We start from the raw sequence: 23,212 nt of genomic DNA, 5'->3' as shown, positions 1-23,212 counted from the left end.
TTCAGTGAATGGGGCAGGATTGCGCTCAGCTGATTGGACGGCAGTCCTGTCAGTCACCGTGCCAGCGACCAATGGACGCTGGCACGGTGACTGCCGGGACTTCCCATCAAGTCAGCCCAATGGCCAGGTTTTACTTTCGTTTCCTTGACTGAGGGTGAGTAGACACTTAAATTTTAGGGTGCATGACATGATTTTAAATAACAATAAATAGTTGGTGTTATTTATTTTTTAAGTATCATGAGAACCGCATCCTTTTGTTTACGTCTGGGTCAAGTTTGTTTATTCATCGTATAACTGAACAGGTTTGTAAAAAAGAAAGAAAGAAAGAAAGAAAAAAAAGGAAAAAAAATCAGCCAGCAAAGTACATAAATCCAACAACAGAACAAACTGCACATTTTTATATTCGTTGCTATTCTTTATATACTATCATCTATATAAATCATTTCGTTTTCTGCTTTTGTTTATACGTTGTTTTTGTTCTGTGTGCATATAGGTAACTTGAGAAATTCTCAGCCCACTAAAGCTTATCGAAACTGGAAGTGAGATTATGGAATCTTGTGACCTCTCCTTTATCCGTTTCTCTTTTTTCTACTTCATCTTCTTATAGGTGCGACCATGTCTGTTTTGCTGGAGAAAATACGCAAGCTCAAATCAGACGCTGCCCGTACGCTTGAACGTAAGTGGTATTTGAAAGAAGGATGAAGGATGAAGGTTGAAATGTGTCCAGCGGGCATCATACCAACATCACATGTGCACCCTGAGGATTACAGTAAACTGTCTTTGTTTAGACACTTTGGGCACTATTAGAAATGCAACCATTGCACATGCAAACGCAAATACAGTGCAATTTATAGTATTTAGTATTATAATATGATAGAGCTGGAATGTCCATAGTGATCGGCTGATAACACACCTGTATTCACAGTGGCAGAGCTTCGCTCTGATTCTGACATCGTGTCTCTGACCCAAGAGGAACTGAGAGACCTGTTTCCAGGACCTAAGAACTTCAAACTGAGAAAAGCCATCAGAGAAATAATACACAACCAGGTGAGCTAACATGCTGTAATGTGTGGACTGATAAATGTAAGTTACATACAGAAAACTCAGGAGCTACTGTAGCTTTGGGTGTATGTGTGGCATTTGTGTGTGTGTGTGTGTGTGTGTGCGCGCGCGTGTGGTATGCTGCACGAATACTGGCTAAACATGACCACACTGTCATGACAAGTGAAAATTACATCTGAATTTACTGGCTGAGGAAAAAGAACTATATAATTCACAAATATAATCCCTGTAGTTGCCTTCTCCACATTTATATTTGTGTGTGTGTGTGTGTGTGTGTGTGTGTGTGTGTGTGTGTGTGTGTGTGTGTGTGCTTGTATGCATGTGTCTGTGTTTGCATGCGTTCCCCTGTGTTTGTGCACTTTGTGTGCCTCTCTGTTTGTTTTTCAGAAGCCAATTAATGTGCTCTTAGAGGATCTGAGGGCTTTCATCCCAGATGAAGCTTTTAGGGGTATGTTTAACTACCTCACCAGGGTAGTTTATTTTCACTTTCAAAATAATTTCTGCCATTTTTGGCTTTCTGTTATGGGGGGTCAGTATTTTTATTAAAATACTCCACTGAAGTACATTTTTTTCACAGTTGTAATTTACTCTCATTTTCTTCTTTTTTTTTGGATGTGTGGTCATACCTTCATTATGAAAAATTGCTCAACGACTTGCATTGTTATTCAGATTCTCACTCTCTCTCCTTCTCTCTTCAGATGCTCTAACTGAAAATGGATCCCTATATCACTACCTTGTCATCCTGAAGGGCTTGAAGGACCAAATTAATAATGTCCAGGCATTCATTGATGCTCATATCGATGTGCTGGAGCAATGCAAAGACAGTCCAAAGCAGACATCTGACAGAGGTTGTTATAATGTGATGGTTATTTATTTTAATATCTTTGTTTCATCAACACTGAGTAAATGAGTCATAGCAGTCGCTTGAGCAAACCTCACACAAAAATTCTTGCTTTACTAGATTGCAGCTTAGTTGGTCAATTTAAGAGACAGATTTGTTGATTCTGATATAGTCAATCAAAACCAAAAGCCAGAAATAGGGCAGCAGTAGTAGGGATTTAGCTGATGCTCTTATTTACAGCAACTTGCAGTTCAGCGAGTTTGACATTCAGTATTTTTCTCAAGAACACTTCAGTGATATTACTGATATTAATTAGATTTTGTTTTATTCGAGGAACAGTTTTACATTACAAAACTGTTTTGTTTTATTCTAGGTACAATTTACTCAGGCACAAATGCTGCTGTGGGGCACCACAATTACCAAGCTGCTGCCAGTCCTTCAAGGTCACAAGGTAAATGCTTCAAACTTCATGAAATAAGAATTCCAGTGAAATTTAAACTCTTTTGTGCAGGATTTTTGCATAGTGGTAACTGCCATTGTTACCAGTGGCTCTCAATTAAGCTGAGTAATTTGAGGTTTAATTTGCTGCTCCTGTTGATCCTGTTCAAAAACCATGTTCAAACTGTCTGCAACCACAAATCTGGTTCACATAGGAACTCCGCCATAGGATTTTTGATAATATTGTGATGATTGGTGCATATCAGAAGGCCTTAGATGTACAAAAGGAAACATTTGTGAGACACTAGGACATGTTACTTCTATTTATTTAAGTACTATAGAAAACACATGTACCGTAAATTCTGGTAGGGGAACCCTTAGCATCAAATCTGCCATTAGTGAACACTTCAGTGTTGGGATTAGTGCTTCATATAGTTTTGAATCTACACTGTGCACTATACTTTTGGTGTACTGTATAAAGTATTCACTGAGGGATTTTTACCACTTAAGATAGTTTCATATGAAACTAGACAACCTGAGATAATCAGTAAATTTCTCAAATTTTTCAAATTTTTCATTTCAAAACATTAAAAAAAAAAAAAAAGCACTAGTGGGCTTAGATTCTTGAGAAATAGCTTATCCATAGATAAGTAGATTCTTATAGATAAGTAGTTAGGTTGCAGCCAGTGGTACAAAGAGGAACACCAAAAATTGTAACAAGTTTGTTTTCCCTTAGCTCTTGTGCCAGCAGGGAATTCCAGATTTGCTCAAAAAGGTAAGATGTTTTGGTTTATCTTTGTCATTATAGTTTAGTTGTCAGTTGTCTCACTGCTTTTTTGCCTGTCTTCCTTGTTTCTCTCTCCACTGTTAGCTAACAAAACAACATATTAAACAGCATATTAGACAGGCTTGGGTCTCTTTGCAGTTTGTAATCAGTTGAAGTCAATGCAAGTGACAAACTAGGCCACTGGAGAGAAGTGATTGTTCGTTATGATTTTTCATTCGTTCATTCATTATGCTTTTTTGGAGATTGGGAACATAGGACCTTGGGAGCATAGGACATTGGGAACATAAGAAATATGGAAGATAGGACCCTGTGAACACAGGACCATGGGGACACAGGACCATGGGAACATAGGACATTGGGAACATAGGACATTGGGAACATAGGACCTTGGCAGTATAGGACCCTAGGAATATAGGACCCTGGGAACACAGAATCCTAGGAGAGCAAATATGTAGAACTGAGGAACATAGGAACCTTTGCAGTGTTCCCATTATGTGCCACATAAATTTGGGGAACATAGGACCCTGGGAACATAAGAGTGACCCAGTATAATGTTCCCTCGTCAGGATCTGTTTCATTGCAGGTATACCTGATAATATGAGACATAGTGGATGCTTTTGTGAAATATGAGTTTCATTCATCTCCATTCATCAACATAGCACACTGAATAACATAAAAATTAAAATAATTTAAATGTTAAAAAAAAAAAACAACTTTGTGACTACATTCTTTAATTTGCTAGAAATCACTTATTCAAGAATAATTAGCTGCTGTTGCCTGACATTTCAACCTCTTACCTTCTTTCAGTAACTTCTTAGAAGAATGTAAGGTATTTCAGTTTCAACTTTGTTCCTCTATGCTATGTTTTTCAGGTCCAGTCACAGTGAAGTACCGGTCAGTCATAAGTGGTAAAACCTTTGGAGCCCATGATGCCCTTCTGCACCGGGTGCAGGAGCCGGGTGGGCTTAAACTGGTAGAGGGCAACCTGTTCAGTGAGCCACACATCACCTTTGTCTTCTGCCCAATCAGTTCACGCCATAATACAGATGTGGATGCTGCAATGAAAATGACTTCAGGTAACATCAGGATTTGTTTCCACCTCCATCATATTGAATTGCATATTCTGCTGAATTTGTTTGTGACTGTCATTTCATCTGTCAGTTTGTACACTTGGAATTAAGAGTTTTTCTCTGACTTTTTCTTCAAAAGTGAGTTACCAACATTGATGACACTTTTTTTATATACATTTTATGTATATCCACATTTGAGGTCAGTAAGCACTACCAGAACAAGTACTGTAGCTGTCCAATTCTACACTAAATTATGCTAAATTGATATGAATTAATAAGTGATTCTATGCTAAATTAATATGGATTAATAGGTGGGCAAAGCTATTTGGTGGCAAGCGGGAATTCCATGTCATGATATCTGTGCTAATTTGGCAGATTTGTTCTGGCACTGTACTAGTTTTGGGGCATTTTTGCCAGTTCTGCATGTCTATGGTCCATAGTGTGATACTTAGATTAAGGGCCCTATCTTGCGCCAAAGTCCCTAAACCCGTTATTTAGGGATTTAGCATTGCGCAAGAGGCATTCCCCCGCAAAAGTTGCTATCTTGCACACATCCCGTTGTCCGTAAAACACCTGTGCTACCCGCTATATTATGCATAGGCATGGTTTGGGCGTTACGCCAGTTACACCAATCAGTGTGCCAGGTGCCATTGCCTTTAAGGGCAGGCTGCGCTATCCTAAATCCTAAATCCTAAACCCGCGATGTAGAGAGGGAGGTAGATTTTCTCAGGGGTTCTACTGAGGCTAAAGCAAGTTGGCTTTATATATATACATATTATATATTATATTATAGGCGAGTTAATTCGGGAGGTGGAGCCACATGTGTCCAAGTGGACGTGTCACAAGGTTGTACTGATTGAGTAAAATCCCCAGGTCACACCACACACACACAAGAGGCAGAGGTGGAACTATGTGTAAACTAATTTATTGACAAGGTCGATTGGGCAAATAAAATATTAAAAATAAAAATATAGCACAGCTGCTGGCTTATGATAAAACAATAAAACCTGCTGGCGTAAGTGTCCAATTAAAACAGTGTTTCCTCTAAACAGTCTATATGAGTAATATACTCAGTGCATTCCGGCGGCGTCCCAGTATCAGTCCGACCGTGTGCGTGGTGAGGCTCCGTCAGGGCGCGCATTGAAGCCGCCTGGGCGCGCTCTCGTAACAGCCCAAACTTTAGGGAAAGCGGATAGCAGGTGGTTAGGACCACCCGCTATCCGCTTTCCCTAAAGTGTGTGCGCAAGATAGCAACTTTAGGGATAGTGCATGAAACACGCCCACGGACACACCTCCAGGCGCAAATGACGGAGTCGGCATAACGGATAGCGGGTAGCATGGGCGCAAGATACCGTTTAGGGATAGCGGAAGTTCCTAAATCCGCAATTTGCGGGTAGCGGGTAGTGGCAGCGGGTAGCGGGTGGCACAAGATAGGGCCCTAAACATACAACCAGCATCAGGCCCTAACAGAGGTACACAGACGTATCCTTATGCAAAAAAGCCAGATTGCCAGAGAGCAGCTGCATACATCCTCTCCTTTACAGTGGATCTCCTAGAATTAGCACTAGAATCCATTTGTGTCCATTCATCCAACCATTTACCTGTGCATTTGTCACACAATAGCATAATTTCCAGCAGATTCTTGGATTTCCATTTAATTGTGTGGGCATGTTGGACATGGGCCAAAGAGGTTGTAGCTTAACCCTAACCCTAGGTAGATGATGTAGTATATCACTAAAAAAGTTTGTGACTTCTGAACGGATTCACCCATCATCACAAAACCCTGACCAGGTTTGTCATGGGCTATATAACACTTGATACATTTTTCAGGCAATTCAGTCAAAAAGGGGTGTGGCATTGCCACATAATAGTCACCTAACTGCTCAGTGGATAAGCACAACGCCACAAAATTTTGACTATAATTCCCCTATAATTCCATTTGTTAATGTGAATGGTGTTTTCTCATGTATCTTCTTCCTAGGTCTGTTCCAAGAGGTCTGCCACTAATCTCCACCTCTCTTCTCTCCTTTCTTTTGGTTTTCACAGCTGATAAACCCATCATTCTGGTTATAATGCACCACACATATGATCCAAACTTCATGACTCCCCGGAAAACAGACACACAGAATATTCTGTTGGAAGTCAACGTTCTCTACCATGACAGTGCACATGGATTGCTAAACTGTCCAAAAAATGATCAGGCAGTTGCCCAGATACGCGAAACATTAATGCAGTGCAACAGTGGTGATGGCAGTTCCAAGTCTTGGTGGACAGGGTGGTTAAACTGATGGTGCTGGTTGTGTTGACACTTATTGCACAGATACTGACATGTATTTCATGGCCATGTTCAGCTGTGAGCACAGAGACAACATATATTAATAATGACATCTTTCAGTGTGTCAGAGTTAGCCTTACGACTTATGTAGCCTAGTCTCTGGCAAGTGAATAGATTCCAAATACTTACGTTATTTTGTGGCCTGTAATCTGAAAAATGTGAAATGATTGATTGTTTTGCTAAAAACGAGAGAAGAAAGAAGATGCCAGCCTTGTTAAGTCTTTGGAATAGTGGAGAATAGGGGATAGTCTCTGTTTTGCTACTTAAATCAACCAAAAATATTTTTTGGCATCAGAATTTAGCTCATTAATTTATAGAAGAAGCAATTCTTAATTTCAGTGGAAGAATAAAAATAGACTCCTTAAAATTTGAATGTCAAGACTCCCTTTAATGTTGTAGACACAACTTTGAGGCATGTAAGAAAATCAGCGTCATGCATCCCCAAGAGGAAACTGAGTCGTAGCAAAAGCAAAAACCTGTGCATGCATCTGTGTTTTGTATTTGTGTCTTTAATCTTGAGCTTGACCGTGTATTATACAGTTTAACACACACAGTATACACACAAAAGTAAAGGTGTAAAGGTGTAAGGATTAATGGGATCATGTTATCTTTTGTTTTTCAGTGATTCTAATGTGGCTGCTTTGAAAATGTTATTGTAACTTATAAAGCCTGGAAGATTTGATTGATGTTATGTATTATCAATTAAAAAAAAAAATAATAATAATAATAAAAAAAATCTGATCACAGTGTCTGTGTTTCTTTATGTAATCATATTAACAAAATATCCTGATTCGCATGGGATGGCATCATATGGGACCAAACACCATGAACCTGGCTTGCCGATTTTCATCAGATAAGCTCTGAACAAAGTAATTTTTTGATTCTGTAATAAATAAAAAAATAAACTGAATTATGCAGTATAGTAATGCATGCATGTATGTATGTATGCAAAGACAGACATAATCATTTGGTCCCAGCTGAAGTGCTGATATTTACACAAAAGTATTTGGGCCTTTTACTTAGAATACAGGGAACAAGGAAATTACCTGTGTAGCTTTAAAATTGGCTAAATTCATATGATTACTTGTGACTTAAAGCCTGACTTAAGAGCCTCTGTGTTATAACTTCATATGCAATCATCATTCATTCAATCATTCAATCATCTACAATGCCCTCGTGTGTGTTTGAATTACGGGAGGAAAAAAGCAGCAGCCAGAGGAAACTCGTGAACAGGGGAGAAAATGTGGCAACCACACAGACAGGACAACGGCCACTGATCGAGTTTATTATAGATCAGTGACCCCGGGCGATACTTCAACCCTCTTTGAACCCATTTCGTAATTTAGTGGCCAGGACAAGTAGGCTTCTGTCCTTGTCTTCTGTCACAACACCAATGGACGAGTTTGCCAGCGGTACTTGAACGCGCCATGACACAGGTGCACGCAGAGCTTCACCTTGACACGGTTGGACAGCCTCCATTAAAGCCTGATGAAACTGCAGTCCTTTGGTTTAATACCATTTTATTTTAAAATGTTCAGCACTCGTCCTTGGCGATATTAAAGAGCGCATACATTTTGATAACACTCAATTAGAAATAATATTTTCATATTGGGTCTATAATATGCTTAATATACTTACATCTAACACACGTTCGATGAAACCGAATCGTCAGGTTGATATATGTAGGCCCCGTGTATTTAGGTCATATTCATAGATAAAGGAATATTTTTCTTATGTTTTATGTTTTTTTTTTTTTTTTCTAAATATATGCAAGCATATTAAAGTCTCATGCCTCTTGTCGGAGCAGTGCCGAACCCTCTCTACCTATGGCTCTGGGTTTGCGGTTGTTTACAAACGGAAGCAACTTCCGGTGCTCAAGTGAGCAACACACGCTGCTTGATGTAACGTTATTTTCTGATGTTTTTTTTTTTTTTTTTTTTTTTTTTTTATCGCTCACTGGAAAGGTCAGCCACCGAGAAGACTTGTTCACCAGTAGCATATATGACACTAAATATGACACTCTATTTAGCCTTGCAGGCTAGCCCCGCAGCTGCGTTAGGAGCCAGTTAGCTAGCAGGCAGCCAGCTCGAACAACCAACCACAATCTGAGGCTCTTTGGCAGCATGGCGGGTTGATTCATTTCAACAGGTGCTACTTGCAAGGCTTGGAAGTTAGCTACAAATCCAAAGATCACATCTCTGCCGGCTGTAAATGACTGTACTGGAGGCTGTACCTGGAAGCTAATGTTTTCCTTCTCTCGGCCAGACGCCGCAGTAGCTTTTCGACTGTCGAGCTGCTAGGCTGAGCCTAACATTTCTGATTTCATCTCGTCGTTGTGGACACTTGCCACACGTATTTGTGTGTCATGCTCCTCGGCCGCGTCCTGTTCAGTCTCACATCGACGTGTTTGAGAAGAGCTTGTGTTTTTCACAGTGAGCGGCCAGTCCTGAGGCTGCGTCACTTTTGTATCAGTTATTGTTACAACTTCAGTCCAGTTAAGCTGTCTTCACCCCGAATCAAGGCCAAGGTAATGAAACACACACTGAAGTCTCAAAATGAAAGAGCACAGTTCTCTGTCAGTCTATTTTCATCACCAATCCCATGATAAACTCTGATGATCAAACTCAGAAGCCCCAAGCTGCTGTGATCAATGAAGCAAAAGGTTTCATTAATGCCTGCCTGTATTATTGATGATGATGATGATGATGATGTGTTTATTAATCTTCTGTGTTGCAGCCTGTAATCAACTCTTATCAGCTGGCAGAGTGTGACATGGAGACCTCGGCTGTCACATCTGATGATGACGGTGATGAAGGTGTGCTCGGACAAGAGAGTGGGATGGAAGATGGGGAGCTGAGGATGATGATGGTGACTGCAGGTCAGATGGATCCAGTCAGCACAGAGACCCAGCAACATGTGACTGAGGCAGAGCTGTCCACAGTGACTGGTGAGTAGATTCAGAGATTCAGTAAAGAATACTGTGAAAAGCTATTGCATATCTTCAAGTTCTTATTTTTATTATTTTTTTGAACGGGACCTTGCAGGGAATTAAAGCACGTCATTAGAAAGCTTACAAACAAAAAGAGATTCATAGAAGGAAACTAAGCTTAGGTTGGTGGGTGGATGGGGTGAGGGGGATGATCTTAAAAGTAAAGAGTTCAGATGTAACATAGATGAAATATTCCCTTCAAAATATATGCGCAGCAAGAGAAATACTAGCATTTTTTAGGTTAAATCACCCTTAATTCTCTATAACTTAGACTTTATGGGGGGTTTGCCCATAAAAGAAGTGTTTTGTTAGGTGGAGTGAAAGAAGGAAGAAAGAAAAGAACATCTAGCGGTTACCTTTTTTGGCAAACACACAAACCTTTGTTTTAAGCAACTGGTCCCTGAAGAAGAAGGGAAACTCTGTTCTTGAATAATATTCACAATGATTTTCTTACAAGGAGCAGGGGTGTCTTTGCTCATAGTTGTTGTGGGAAGGGAGAGTTCATGTGCATGAATGCACTGTTTGTATGTTGTTGTTTTTTGAAATGTTGATATGTCTGTTTGTGTGCGCAGCTGCAGACACATCACGGGAGAAGAAGATGAACAGGAGGATGAGGAGGAAGCTGATGAAGAAAAAGCTAGCGATGGCTGAAAATTCAGAGAGTTTGATGTCAGAGCTTCCGTTTGCCTTGACCAGCCCTACATCATGGAAGGAGTTAGGGTGTATGTACACATTAGATATTGTTTTTATCAAGAGCCTTTGACTCAGGACTCAGATTCTTTCAGAGTCTAAAGCAGTGGTTCAAGAACCCCCAAACTGATACCCACCAGGCTGCGGATCTGCACTCGATAAGCTTTTGTCCCAGGGATCCCCGTCTGATAAGAATTAATTATTCTCTAATTGCCTATACTGTAGATTGGCAGATTAACAGTGAAGAGTGAAACCTATGAACAGAATAGTCATTCTTTCATTCAGCTAACATGTAGTCAGTGAAATAATAGTGAAATTACATTAGTCTCCATTTTTTTCTGGGGACCCCCTGGAAGCCACTCAAGGACCCCTTGGGGTCTTCAGACCCCAGGTTGAGAACCGCTGCTTTAAAGTAGAGAGCGCAAAGACAGCTCATTAATTAGATTACACAAACTGACTGATTTGCATTTGATTGGTTGACTAACAAACTCTGTGACTTAGTGGCTGACAGATTGGTAAACTTTTTGACGACTGCTGCTGATCCCAGACAGACCATCTGCACGTACAGCTGTTATTTGCCTTGATTAGCAACAATATGCAGAATGCACCATGATGTAAAATGGCGGTGCTATAACACATTCACATGTCAAACTACAACTAACTACCTGTCTGACTAAATAATAAGATTCATACATTGTCCTTGTTTTTATGACTTATAAATTTGAAATCATAGCAGCTTGTTTGCCCTGACTGACCGGAAGAAATCGTGAAATATGTAGAATGCATCTAATTACATGGTTGTGACTCACCGTTCATCTGTCTGACTGACAGCCTGCTATTCAGATGGCTCGGACTGTGTGAATCAGAGCATGTTTACCCCGACTAGCTCTGGTGCCTGCAAGGAAATAGAATATAAGTAGCCATGCAAATGGATGAGAGGCTGTGGATCAGCTCCAGAAAAGCCTTCTATTGATTAGCTTGGTTCTTTAAATAGGTTTGGGTCTTGGTTCTCTTGTTACGAGCTGTGGAAAAAGGCTGGCCATTCCTGTTTCCAAATTTGGTTCAAACTTTCTGGTCTGGGTTTTTGGTTACTCCTCAAATGTAACATATTTTTGTTGTCTCTCTCCAGTCCCCACCCCGCAGTCAACCCAGAAGAAAAGAAAGAGGAAGAGGGGAGACAGTGGAGGGCGAGTTGACAGTGAGGAAGATGCGGAGAAGAAGAAGAAGAAAGTGAGCCAGCGACCCAACTACTTTGTGTCCATCCCCATCACTAACACACAGGTCAGAAACTACAGTTCAGTCATTGTGGCCTTATGTGAAATAAAAAGAGGCAGTAAAAAAGACAATCCCTCTTTTTGTCATGCTATAGATGTATGTGTGTCCAGATGGTAGTAGCTATTGCTTCCTCCATCACTTACCACTAAGCTCACTTTTTGGTTTGGAGGCTATTTTTTTGTTTTTCGACATGCTAAAGAATCAGATAATCTTACCATTGTTACAACCTTTTCTTTTGTTAAATTGATGGCTTTATGCACCATAACCTCCTGCTGCTATCGAAGTAATAGAGAAGATGTGAGAGGCTCTGTTAGAGATCCTTTGTATTCTTCTTTTGTGGAGTAGACTAAAATATATCTTGTTCTGTAAAATAATGAATGACTGTTTGACTCTTGGTCAGTGCAGCTCAATCTATTCTCAAAGTTTTTCAGTCGTCACCTGATTATAACAGTTGATTAAAAGAGAATCTACCGAGAAAAAAAATAACATTGAAGATTAAATTACCAGAAGGCTGATGGAAATTTAAAATTTAATGCATACTGACTACAGAGCTCCCCTTGTAGTGGACCTGGATTAACCTCAGGTCATCATCTACTGATGCCTGATGTGATGTTGAAGTGCAGAGGCTGCCCCAGTTTTCCTCTCCTCCTCCTCCATCTCCCTTCCTTTTCCCCCCTCCCTCTGCTGATCTACACCCAGCTAGTTGTAGGAAGGAGTTGAGCGGTAGTGAGGGACGAGACCGAAAGTTTGTGACGCCGTCTCCCCCCTAGACATTCAGTGGCGCTGGTGATTGAACGCAAATTTGTCCAATGGCAGATCAGTTCAGCTGTGATTGAGGTCCAAGAGGCGGTGCTTCAGCAGGAGCCCCGATTGGCCAAAGCCATGATCCCTGCCCCCAGTCTTCACATCACGCTATTAGTCACTCACCTCGCCAGTCAGGAGCAAGTAGACCTGTGAGTGGATGCATTTACTTACACACACACACACACACACACACACACACACACACACATGTACAGCCACCCATGTACACAAATGATCCACAATCTGTGCATGCAGGTGTGCACGTAAGTCCGTGGTCCTCCTTTGAATCCGTAATACACCTACACACACGCACACACAGCCCTAAAACCTGTTAGACACACGATCGATGGAAGTTACTTCTACTCTTCATAAAACCTGCAGAAGGCAGACACAAATATCTCAGGCCACACTGCAACATCAAGACTTGCAATCATAATAGGTTCTACATTTTATGGGCTTCTTATTATTGCTAACTAGGATAACAGTGATTGAATGGTAAAGACAGTTTAGCCAGCATAACTTTTTAGTCACACCCATAGCCATACATACAAACAAGCATGCATGTTTACAGATGCATGCAGTAACCTAAAGGATCAGTAACATGTGCACATACACATAAGCACAGACATCTACAGTATTCTTTTTTTTCTCTTTTACAGTGTCTGATTATTTTATTTCTGTTGTTTGAAGCGGCTGGCGATGCACAGAATAAATGAAATCTCTCTTTCCTCTTGGTTTCTATCTCTTCCTTTTAGCTCTTCCTGGATTTTGTACAAAAACTACAAAAGCTATAGTCCAGACCTTCAATTAAACAGAGTGCCACTTTACTTGATTCGCTGCCAGAGACACCTTTTTCCACGTTATCCCGTAACTCTCTCTGTTTGTGTGCTTGGTTGCAGCATCACAGATTGGAAGAATAGCCAAACTCTCCGGTACAGATTGAACTGACCTCTAGGCGCTGTTGTCTGCTATGACTTATTATGAGGATGTTGCATTAGATACGGCTTCTGTCTTATCTCTTCCTCTCTGTACTTTCAGGAAATTGACTAAAAATAATCCTCAGCAACAATGGTACAGGAAGTTTTGAAAGGATAATCGCCAACAAAAGGATTCTTTGTGTTCTTGCTTGGACCCCTTGCTTTAATTATTATTTTATTATCCTTTGAAACCTGAACAAATTCACTTGATTTCTTTCAAGAAATTACAACAAAATGACCCAAAAAAATTTGAAAAAAAGGAAAAATTACCAAATAAATTGAATTATAATAAAAATAGTAGTAGTAGGCTAATAATAATAATGATAATAATGATACTACGACTACTACTACTACTACAAATAGTAACAACAACAACCACGACGACCACAACAATGATGATAATGATAATGATGATAATGACAGTGTTAATAATAATAATGCTACTACTACTACTAATAATAATAAAATGACAAAAAATTATGAGGAAAATTTTACAAGAAATTGCCCCAAAACAACCAGAATATTAAGCAAAAACATTGTTTAAAAAATGACCAGAAGAATTACCATAAAATAACTCAAAAATAAAAAAAAAATACAAGAAAATAACCTAAAAATGACTAGAATATTAACAAAAAAAATGTATAAAACTACAACTGCCAGAAAAGTAGCAAAAAAACATAAATACGATAAAACTATATTATAATTATCATAATTACATTTAAAATTACCATAAAATTACCCCCAAAAGTTGCTAAAACTTGAATGCAAATGTGAAAAGTTGCCACATTGTGTCTCATGTGGTGAAGAAAAATAATTTCTAATTTGTGCGGTTACACCTCCAGCATTTCATCAGGAAGCGGTGGGAACGGTGAACGCTTTTGCATTTCGTTGACACAACTCGGTGAGATAAAGAGCTCTGGGATCTACAAGCCGTGTTATGTGATGATAGCGATGCTTAATCTACATCAAGCAGAAGATTGTGTCATTAGTAATCACTAGATTCTCACTTATGTAATATGAGAGGGCCGGAGAGAGAGAGAGAGGGGATTAAGTTGTGTATTGGTGTTGCGCGTACACGTGTGTGCGCATGTTGATGTGCATATTGATGTGCATATTTCCTTTTTTAGGGCGGCAGCTGTGCTGGCCCAGGTCAAGCCGTCATTGGCTGAGCTGCTGTGTGGGCAGGACTTGGTGCTGTCCTTCTCGGGGATCGGTCACTTCAGGAAGGAGGTGGTGTTTGTTAGTCTGGCCCCGGGACAACACAGACACACTCTGGAGAGCCTGGCAGGTCAGTCTCTTTCTCCTCCTCTCCCCCCTTCCCCTCATCCTCCTCATCCTCTCCTTCAACTCTCCTCCTCGCATTAAAGCAATATCCAGAGAGAATGTTTTTTTTTTTTTTACATATATATATATATATATATATATATATATATTTGGAGTGAATATTGAATTTATTTACGTATAGGCCTTTAGTTTATAGTTTTTAGTTATGATCCTCTTAAGGGCTTTTCACGCTGTACTTAGCTGAGGACATTTTGTATTATAGAACTTTTTTTTTTTTTTACCCACACGGTACTGATCCCCAAAGGAGAAACGTGTGTGTTTGCAGGGTTAGCTGCAGGCCAGCAGCTCTGGAGCCGGTAGGGATTCATTGTCTTGCTCAAGGACACATCAGCAGGGCGGATGCTTGCTGTCATAGTGACATAGTGAAGGCAGCCTCCATAAATTCTGTCAGCTATGACTTTTCGGAGATCATATTGTATATTCTGTGGCGTTGTATGAGGGGGAGTTTGATGCTGATGTTAGTCCAGGACTAGCTAGAGGAGCTTGATGATGAGCAGAACTGTAGAAATTAGCCCTAGCTAGGACAGGCCTCAGTCAAGTTTTAGTCTCAGGTTCAAGACACCTGAGCTTGAGAAAAACATTTTTGTTTTGTATCAAGGTGACTCAAAATTCTCCTTTTTAAACCCTTCAGAGTGGATCGAGTTGAATGATATTTCTGTTCCGCTCGATGTTATTGTTTTCCAGAGCTAATTCATTCTCCTCGTCCCTCTTGTTTGTTTCATTGAGGCAAGAATATTCATTCTTCATCTCGTCCTTGCTTGTCATGCCTTCAGATGTTTTAATTGTGCTGTGTTTTTGTGTGTGTGTGTGTGTGTATGTGTGTGCGTGCGTGTTGTGTTTAGGTTTGTGTTCTTGCATGAGGGTGAATGTAGAGGCATCTGCGTGTATGTGCTTGTTTTGTGTTTGTGTCTTTGGCACAACATTAAGCCAACATTTTTAAGAGGATTCTCGCTCCGTTGCTCACGCACGCGCGCAAAGCATGGACACACACGCACACACACAAAGTAAACGGGAGTCCATTTTCTTACCGAAATCCACACGAAATTATCAGCTCACTCTGAAATAGCATACAGTCATTTCTAATTATGGACAGATAAACACTCACAAATAAACCTGAAATGACTCATTTTACAGTACATATGAAGGTGTATTTGGTGGCAAAATCCGCCCCAGTTAATATTCAGTCACATCAGTGTTGGCTGTTTTGTATCTGAGAGATGCTTGTGTTCAAAAATCTAGATTAAATGGCCCAGAATCACAGGAATAACATCTTTGCATTCTGCTGTAGCTCATAATCCACAGCTACTGTATTTCCATTAATAATACAAACATCCACAAATGATACATTCAGTGTATTGATGTTGGCACAAGCCGATAGAGCTCTTGAAAGCCATTTTGTCTCAGGCCAATGAAATAAATCTTCTTAATGCAATATTTTATCGATATTGTGATATCAGATGAGGTATTGTGGCATAAGTGATGTCTCTCTCATGTTACATTTTAAAGGCTGAATTACAGTAAAAGGATACAATTTCTCTGAACTTACTAAAAAGGATACAGTTTTCTGTTCTAGAAGTTTTCATTATTTGTTTGGTCATCATATCCATATCGCTAAACACTGTTTCTCAAAAATGTCTTCAGAGTCATCCCTGCAATACCGTTACAAGATTGATGCGGTTAATGGTAGTGCGATATTTGATTTTGTCCATATCGCCCAGCCCTGATTCTTAGTTTGGCTGCATAGGTTGTTTTTCAATCTTTAAGAAGCATATCATCTGTAAGGTTAGGTTAACTTAAACTCTGAGTCATTGTATCATAAAACCTCACTTCTGCTTTACCACTCTGTTACATTCACAAAGTGAACATAAGTGAGCAGTAATGATTGCAGCCACGTCCCCAGTTACACTGTTGATAAAACCTGAGGCTTTCAGCTGACATGACCTGCCGAAAAAGGAGTAAATGTTCTCTCAAGGTGAAATACTGATGATAAATTGAGTGATTGTGTGTGCAGTTCATGCCATCAGTGATGCTCTGTGTGTATGTCTCTGTACTCTTACTGTTTTTGTTGAAAGAGCCAGGTAAAGAAGAAGAGCAAGACAGGAAGTCCCACTGCCCTATGCTTCCACTGACCCCTACTCTCCATCCATCTCTCTCTCTCTCTCTCTCTCTCTCTCTCTCTCTCTCTCTCTCTCTGTGTCTCTGTGTGTGTCTCTCTCTCTCCCTCTCAGCCCTCCTGTTATTGATTTTATCCTAACCTTTCTCTCCTTCTAGAGTTCCTCTTCCAAAAATACCTCTGTGGTTTCCCTCTAAGCCTTATCAGGTGGCGTGTGTGTCTGCATCTCTTTGTTTGTCTGTCCTTGCAGGTTGTCTGTGTGCGTGCATGTCCTTGTTCATGCTTTTGTCTGTATCTGTGTGTAATTGATATATGTGCAAAAGCTTCCCCCGCCCAACTATCGACTCATTCCCAGCAAACTACTCAGCCGTCCTCCTCTGCACTGTATGTATCTCTCTGTCTGCCGTTTACAAAGGCTCATGCAGAGGAGTCATGTGCTTTAGTTTGATGTGGCTCGGGCATTCTGGGTACTACACACAGGTCATGATTCTGACTCATGACCTCCATCACATGACATCTTATTTTCCTCCATTATTTGCACAACATAAAAACTTCCCCTTTTTGGATGCATCAGCAGCTGACTGTATGGTGTACTTTGTGGCTGATTCATTTTGTTATATGGATATAAAGTGTGTAAAAATATAAATACACATGTACTATCTCTTGACCTTTTAAGATATATTTTTTATATAAACCCATTGTGCAAACAGACTTTCTGTCATGGGATAATTAAATGCTGAGTTAAATGTAATCTGTCCTGCAAAAAAATAAAGCAAAACTCCACAAGAATAATCAGGATTAAATATAATTACTTGATTGATATTAAAAAATTAATCTTAATTACAGTGTGTTTGTGTGTGTTGCAGAACTATTGCGGAGCCGTTTTGAGGAGCAGGGTCTTCTACAAGGAGACTGTCGTGGGTTTGAACCCCACCTCACGATTATGAAACTGTCCAGAGCTCCAAAACTGCGCTCACAGGTATGCAGACGTGTGCAGATACGCATTTCCTTTGAGGATTTGGGTGATCAAAAATAATTGCATTATTATACATATATTATTCTTCTCTTTATTTCCTTCTTTTCTACCAAATAAGTCTAGCTTGATCGTGAAGTAAAGACCCCATTAAGAGCACATTACTCACAATCTTTCTCACAGTTTCACACTCATGCAACACAGCAGCCTTTTACATTTATTTCTTGTTCTAAATGAGCTCACTTTTGGATATTACCTGAGTTTAACCTGCCTAACAGCTGCAGCAGACAATCGTTTTCACTCCCCTCATCTTCCTCCTCTGTGGATATCTCATGATTGGGCATCAAAACCCAATAATCATCTAATTATTTCTTCAGTTTATACATAAGACTTAATAAATGGCGAGCATAATGTGGTGTTTTAATATAAAATACAATGCAAAGGATATCGTGGTACTGAATATGATATCATTTCCCAACAACCCGTATATGATAATATCAGGACAATGCCCAGCCTCAATATTGGGAGGGATGTAGAGGGAGACAGGAGCCAGGAGTGAGGGAGGGGGATGGGAGGAGGGGAATAATTTACAGTATAAAGAGGAAGCAGTAGAGGGAAGAAAGGAAAAGGTGTGAAATGCACAAAGAGGAAAAATTGGAGATGGTGTGAGAGGAGAGGAGCGTGCAGAGAAGCAGAGCTCAGCGGTGATGAGGAGGAGAGAGGCGGGCGGGGACGGGACAGACAGAAGAAGGACGTCTTCTGTTATGTTTTTCTGTGACCCCTGATGACATCTTATCCTGCCCGGCGCCTGCCAGATGGTGTGCCACAATCTCTGTCAGCGTGTGTGTCTCTGTCAAGAATGAGTGTACTTGCCCTAAATTGTGTTATGCAGTACATAGACAGGATTTTCAAAGCATGTAAATACAATTTAAATATAATACAAAGTATGTTGGTATCTAAACCTTGTGCTGTCACTGTGTCTCTCTCTTTCTCTTCTTCCTTCTGTCTGTTTCTCTTTCACAGGGTATAAAGCGTGTGGACCCAGCCCTTTATTCCAGCTACACAAACAAGTAGGTGCTGTTTTCACAATTTCATTTTATTTGTCATAATTTGTACAACAGTAAAGAGGCTGTATTTTTATTATTATTATTATTATTATTATTTTTCTATCTGCTTTGTTAACACTCAGTAGCACAGTGAATTCAGTGGCATGCTTTATAATATTTTTGCTCCATGCTGCACTCTCACTGTAGATGTGAGATGACACCGTGACAATGACACATTTAACTGACTCCTTATATTTAAGGTGATTTTCAACCATATCTGGTGAACAGTAAAGAACAGTGGCTCTGTTTGTACTTGGTTGAATCGTTAGAATGATGAACTAACTATAACTATTGGGCCCTGGTCTATCAGCAGCATTATAGCGAGTATACTGAATTCTTAGAATGAGGGTATTTTGGCTTGTTAGCTTTGTGATATGGACAATATTTTTTTCCTGAATACCTCAGTATCAATAGCATGACAGTTTTGTAGGGATAATTGTTGGCGAGTATTTATTTATTTCTATATGATGACCAGCAGGCAGAGACTAGTAACAGAACAGCTAAAACAGTAATAATAATAAGTAATAAATTCAGGTAATTGCAGCACTTTACTGTAATCCATCCTTTAATATCAGGGAAAGACCACACTTCTCAATACTATTTCAGTGCTTTTGTGAAACTACTATTAATATTCTTACCAGTTGCCCCATCCTCACCTGGGGATCCAGATTACTGCATTGATGTCTCCACATTCAGTTCCATAGGGCAGCAGAGCAACTCCTAAAACAACCCTTGTAGCACATAAATGAGGAAATTTGAGGAAATTGAACATGTCTTTTCCTGTTATTTTCCTGTTTGAATTGCGAAGTGGATCCGGCACGTAGCAGCTACTGGAAACTTCCGCATAGTAAGCTTGCAACAGGAAGAAATGGCCTGATGTTGTTGAAATGTTTGTTTATGTGCTAAAAGTTTTGGGAGCTGTTTTGCTGCTCTGTGGAAGTGAGTGGCAAGACATAAATAGGCCTACAGTATTTTGGATTAGTACGCCCAGGGGAGTACGAAACAACTAATGAGGATATATCACCACCATGTGAACTCATATAACACCCAAATAACTGTAACACAACACTCTACCAAAATAAAATTTTGCCCTAATAATGATAATAACCAAGTCAGCAGTGTCTTAAAATAGGTCCAGACCCCATAATGCCATAGCTTGCTTTTTTCAGTACATTAGTTTGTGTGTAAATATGCAGAGTGAATACTGCTTGAACAGCACTATATTGTGTGGTAGCGCTGCATAGTGGGTGAGTCATAGGCCAAACACACACTGCAGCTAAATTCAGTTGTCTCTCTTAATTTGTGTGCTTAATACTGTCCAGTTGACGATGAAGAGTGACAGCTGCGTTCACTACCTGCCGGAGGCAACCGACACCTGTCCTCTCCTCTCCTCTCCTCTCCTCTCCTCTCACTCTGCCTCTCTCACTGTCACTCTCACTTTTAACACTCAGGTTTTTTGGAGACCAGAGGGTTGAGCGGGTGGATCTTTGTTCCATGTTGAAGAAGAAGCAAGAGGACGGATACTACCACACTGAGAGTTCACTACAGCTAGGTTAGTGCACACACTGAAGCGCACACATGCATGGACGCACACACACACGCACACATCCTCTCACAAAACAACTATGAGAGTTTACTGCAGCTAGGTTCGTACATACAAATAGGTCAAAAGTAGGTATGTTACATTTTTCTGCTTGTTGTCATTAGTCATTCAGTATTTTCCTGTTTGTGCATCAGTTATGTATGGGCTATTGAATGTTGAGTCACAACTTTGCCTGTGGTGATTAATATCAAAAACTGTACACCTGCTTTTGAAACATACTCTATACAAACACAACCATAATGAGAATTAACTGAAGTTACAGCTCGTCTATATTTTTATCACAACACGCGATTGATCCAGTCGCAGAGATTCACTTTTAGCGCTCTCTCCAGCCAGCTGGTTTCTAAATGGCAGAATTATTTTGTGCCGTAACACACTTTGGTCCCATATTCAGCCTATAAGGAGAAACAGTGGTTGTGCTATGGAAAGAGTGTTGAAACAACAACTTATAAGTTTTGTGTCGCCACTCAAAATTGTGTTGTTTTCCGCTCTGCATCTACGTCATTGATTTTGGAGCAGCACACTCCTGGTGAAACTCTTGTTCTTGTAACAGGGCAGGATTTAATGGATGTTTTATACTCACATGGACTAGAAAATACTACTATATGAGTAAGAATCTGAACTATCAGTTGAGAGATTTGTGAGACTTGAGCACCCTGGTTGCTCACCTGGTGGAGCGCATGCCGCAGATAAAGGCCTTACCGCAGAGTCCTGGGTTCAGTCCCTGGGTAGGCCCTTTGATGCTTGTCATCCTCTGTCTCTCCCCTGTCTTTCCTGTTTCTCTCTACTGTTGCTGTCCAATAAAGCAGAAATGCTCCAAAAAATAATCTTTAAAAAAAATGAGAGATTTGTCAGACATGGAGCCTTAACAAATCTGGATGTTAACCTACTTGGAGCTAAGGGAACCAAATCCTAGCCGTCATGCAGGTACACTTTCCTATAACAAACATTCAGATTGTTCAGATATTATTTGTAGCTGTTTTTTTTTCTTTCTATTATGTCTTTATTTAGATTCCTGGCCATATAAATGTTTGTTATACAGGCCTTTGTCTATGGATCATTCAGATACTTTCTATAGGACGGCCTGTACCAGTAAGCAAGCAGGAATTGAAATACATCGTAAAATGAGAATCGGAAAACATTTTCCATTTCGACCGTAAACCATAACATACAGTGGCTTGGCCTGCATTGCTTATAGGATTAGTCAGTTTGTTTTTTGTTTTTTTTGTGCTGTTAAGTCTTCCTCTTACTCCCAGGTCAATATTAATTATTTACTGTTGATGCTCATGTTACATAGTGGCCTGACAGATCACAGCCACAAATGGAGAGGCTGCTTAAAGCCTGGTGACTGTGTTGTTCTCTATACTGGCCCACTGCTCGCTGAGTTACACACACACACACACACACACATACATACTGTGTGTGTGTGTGTGTGTGTGTGTGTGTGTGTGTGTGTGTGTGTGTGTGTGTTGGTGTGTGTGTGTGTGTGTGTGTGTGTGTGTGTGTGTAGCTCAGTCAGGGGGAATGTGTGTATGTCTCGCTGGCAGGGGGAACACTTTGCCAGCAGAGGGAGCTATTTGCTCACATATGAAACAGTGGCGTTCTCTCTGTCCAGTGTTTGCCCTTGATTGAGTTTGCGAGACAATTTGGCTCACAGCTCATTTTGGAGGTGATTCCTTTTTCGCTGTCAAGCTGTTATAGTATTATTATCATCACCTTTTCTCTTTCTGGAGGTAGTATCTTGAGGCTTATACAAAGTTTTTCAGATAGGTGTCTCTGCTACTCCATTGTTGATTGCTACTGTACAGTTGTGATTCACACTACACCCTGTACATGAAAGTTTTTTTTCATTTGCTGCTCTAGTCACATGCATGGATAGCCCTTTCCTAGAAAAAAAAAAAATCTCTTTTGCACAGCAAGTGATGTGTTTTATGTTTTTTGAAACAATGACATTTTTTTTTTTTTTTTTTTTTTTTTATAATAAACTTAAGATGTTAATTAGGATATGTCAGCAGCCACAGACATCATGGCTAAACAGACTGTTTACCTGGAGAAACTTGAAGAGAAAATCCTAGGAAAAAGAAGCAGCTTAATTGTGCAGAGGAAGGCATGAAAGGGAGAATCAGCATGAAATGAAAAGCACTCCAAGGCTGATCTGGTGGTTTAGGCATCATTTATTAACCACAGTCTACATTATGGCTTTTTTACACTGGGTCAGTGCCTACACTGCATGAAATGCATCAAAGCATTGATCACTTATCACCAAAGGGATTCTCCATTTAAAAGACAGCTTCAGTATGACCTGAATTTTTGTTGGTGTTGTTTTACATTTTTTAGTCCTTTTATTAACTGTGACAGTTTTATGCATGTGCGGCAATTAAAGATATATTTTTGCTGTTCCTTTCAAACTCTGTCACTACCATTCAAGTTGAAACAGCCCAACCAACTGAATCACAAGTCCCAGAGGTAACGTATCACCATGAAAGACAGAACACCATCATTTTCTGCAAGCTTATATCGCAACTGCAGCATCAGCTTACAACCTTACATTTTCAAAGAAGCTCACTTCATTATTTCATGATACGATAGGTGGGGGAGATTTCCTTGAACGCTTCACTTGTATACAAATATGCTCTCTACGGGTAATTTCATATCCAAGATCCTTGTTTTTCTCTCCAGAATAAAACTTTCATACAATAGTTAACAGCTATTTCTATGGAGTTAGGACCCTCCTTATTCTTCAGTCACATCTTAGGCCCTTTTTACACTTGTCATTTCATGCATGTATTATTCCCATAATATCTA

The 23,212-nt window shown here is 40.0% G+C and overlaps 2 protein-coding genes across 2 annotated transcripts in view; both read left to right on the top strand.

Annotated features, from left to right (window-relative positions):
• The window catches only part of akap7 (A-kinase anchoring protein 7), a 69,648-nt gene that overhangs the window by 5,761 nt on the left and 40,675 nt on the right, over nt 1-23,212 (top strand). The window contains exons 2-10 of the mRNA XM_030046676.1: nt 8,395-9,060; nt 9,270-9,480; nt 10,095-10,244; nt 11,342-11,493; nt 12,304-12,440; nt 14,396-14,556; nt 17,592-17,704; nt 18,722-18,768; nt 20,256-20,356. Coding sequence (XP_029902536.1) covers nt 8,899-9,060; nt 9,270-9,480; nt 10,095-10,244; nt 11,342-11,493; nt 12,304-12,440; nt 14,396-14,556; nt 17,592-17,704; nt 18,722-18,768; nt 20,256-20,356 — 1,234 coding nt within the window. The 5' untranslated portion in view covers nt 8,395-8,898. The remainder of the gene's footprint in view (nt 1-8,394; nt 9,061-9,269; nt 9,481-10,094; nt 10,245-11,341; nt 11,494-12,303; nt 12,441-14,395; nt 14,557-17,591; nt 17,705-18,721; nt 18,769-20,255; nt 20,357-23,212) is intronic.
• On the top strand, nt 613-7,069 carry LOC115355794 (uncharacterized). Its single transcript, XM_030046677.1, has 8 exons — nt 613-676; nt 926-1,047; nt 1,450-1,510; nt 1,761-1,910; nt 2,277-2,354; nt 3,078-3,116; nt 4,001-4,204; nt 6,245-7,069. The coding sequence occupies exons 1-8, from the start codon at nt 616-618 to the stop codon at nt 6,484-6,486; spliced, it is 957 nt and encodes a 318-aa protein (XP_029902537.1). The 5' UTR covers nt 613-615; the 3' UTR covers nt 6,487-7,069.

Source organism: Myripristis murdjan, chromosome 24, assembly GCF_902150065.1.
Source record: "Myripristis murdjan chromosome 24, fMyrMur1.1, whole genome shotgun sequence".
Taxonomy (NCBI): domain Eukaryota; kingdom Metazoa; phylum Chordata; class Actinopteri; order Holocentriformes; family Holocentridae; genus Myripristis; species Myripristis murdjan.
This window is presented reverse-complemented; position numbering and strand designations above follow the sequence as displayed.

Coding starts and splice junctions, on each gene's coding strand:
- LOC115355794 (XM_030046677.1), top strand. CDS start 616: ATGTCTGTTTTGCTGGAGAAAATACGCAAGCTCAAATCAGACGCTGCC. Junction 1,048..1,449: donor GAGAAATAATACACAACCAG/GTGAGCTAACAT, acceptor TTTGTTTTTCAG/AAGCCAATTAATGTGCTCTT. Junction 1,511..1,760: donor CCCAGATGAAGCTTTTAGGG/GTATGTTTAACT, acceptor TTCTCTCTTCAG/ATGCTCTAACTGAAAATGGA.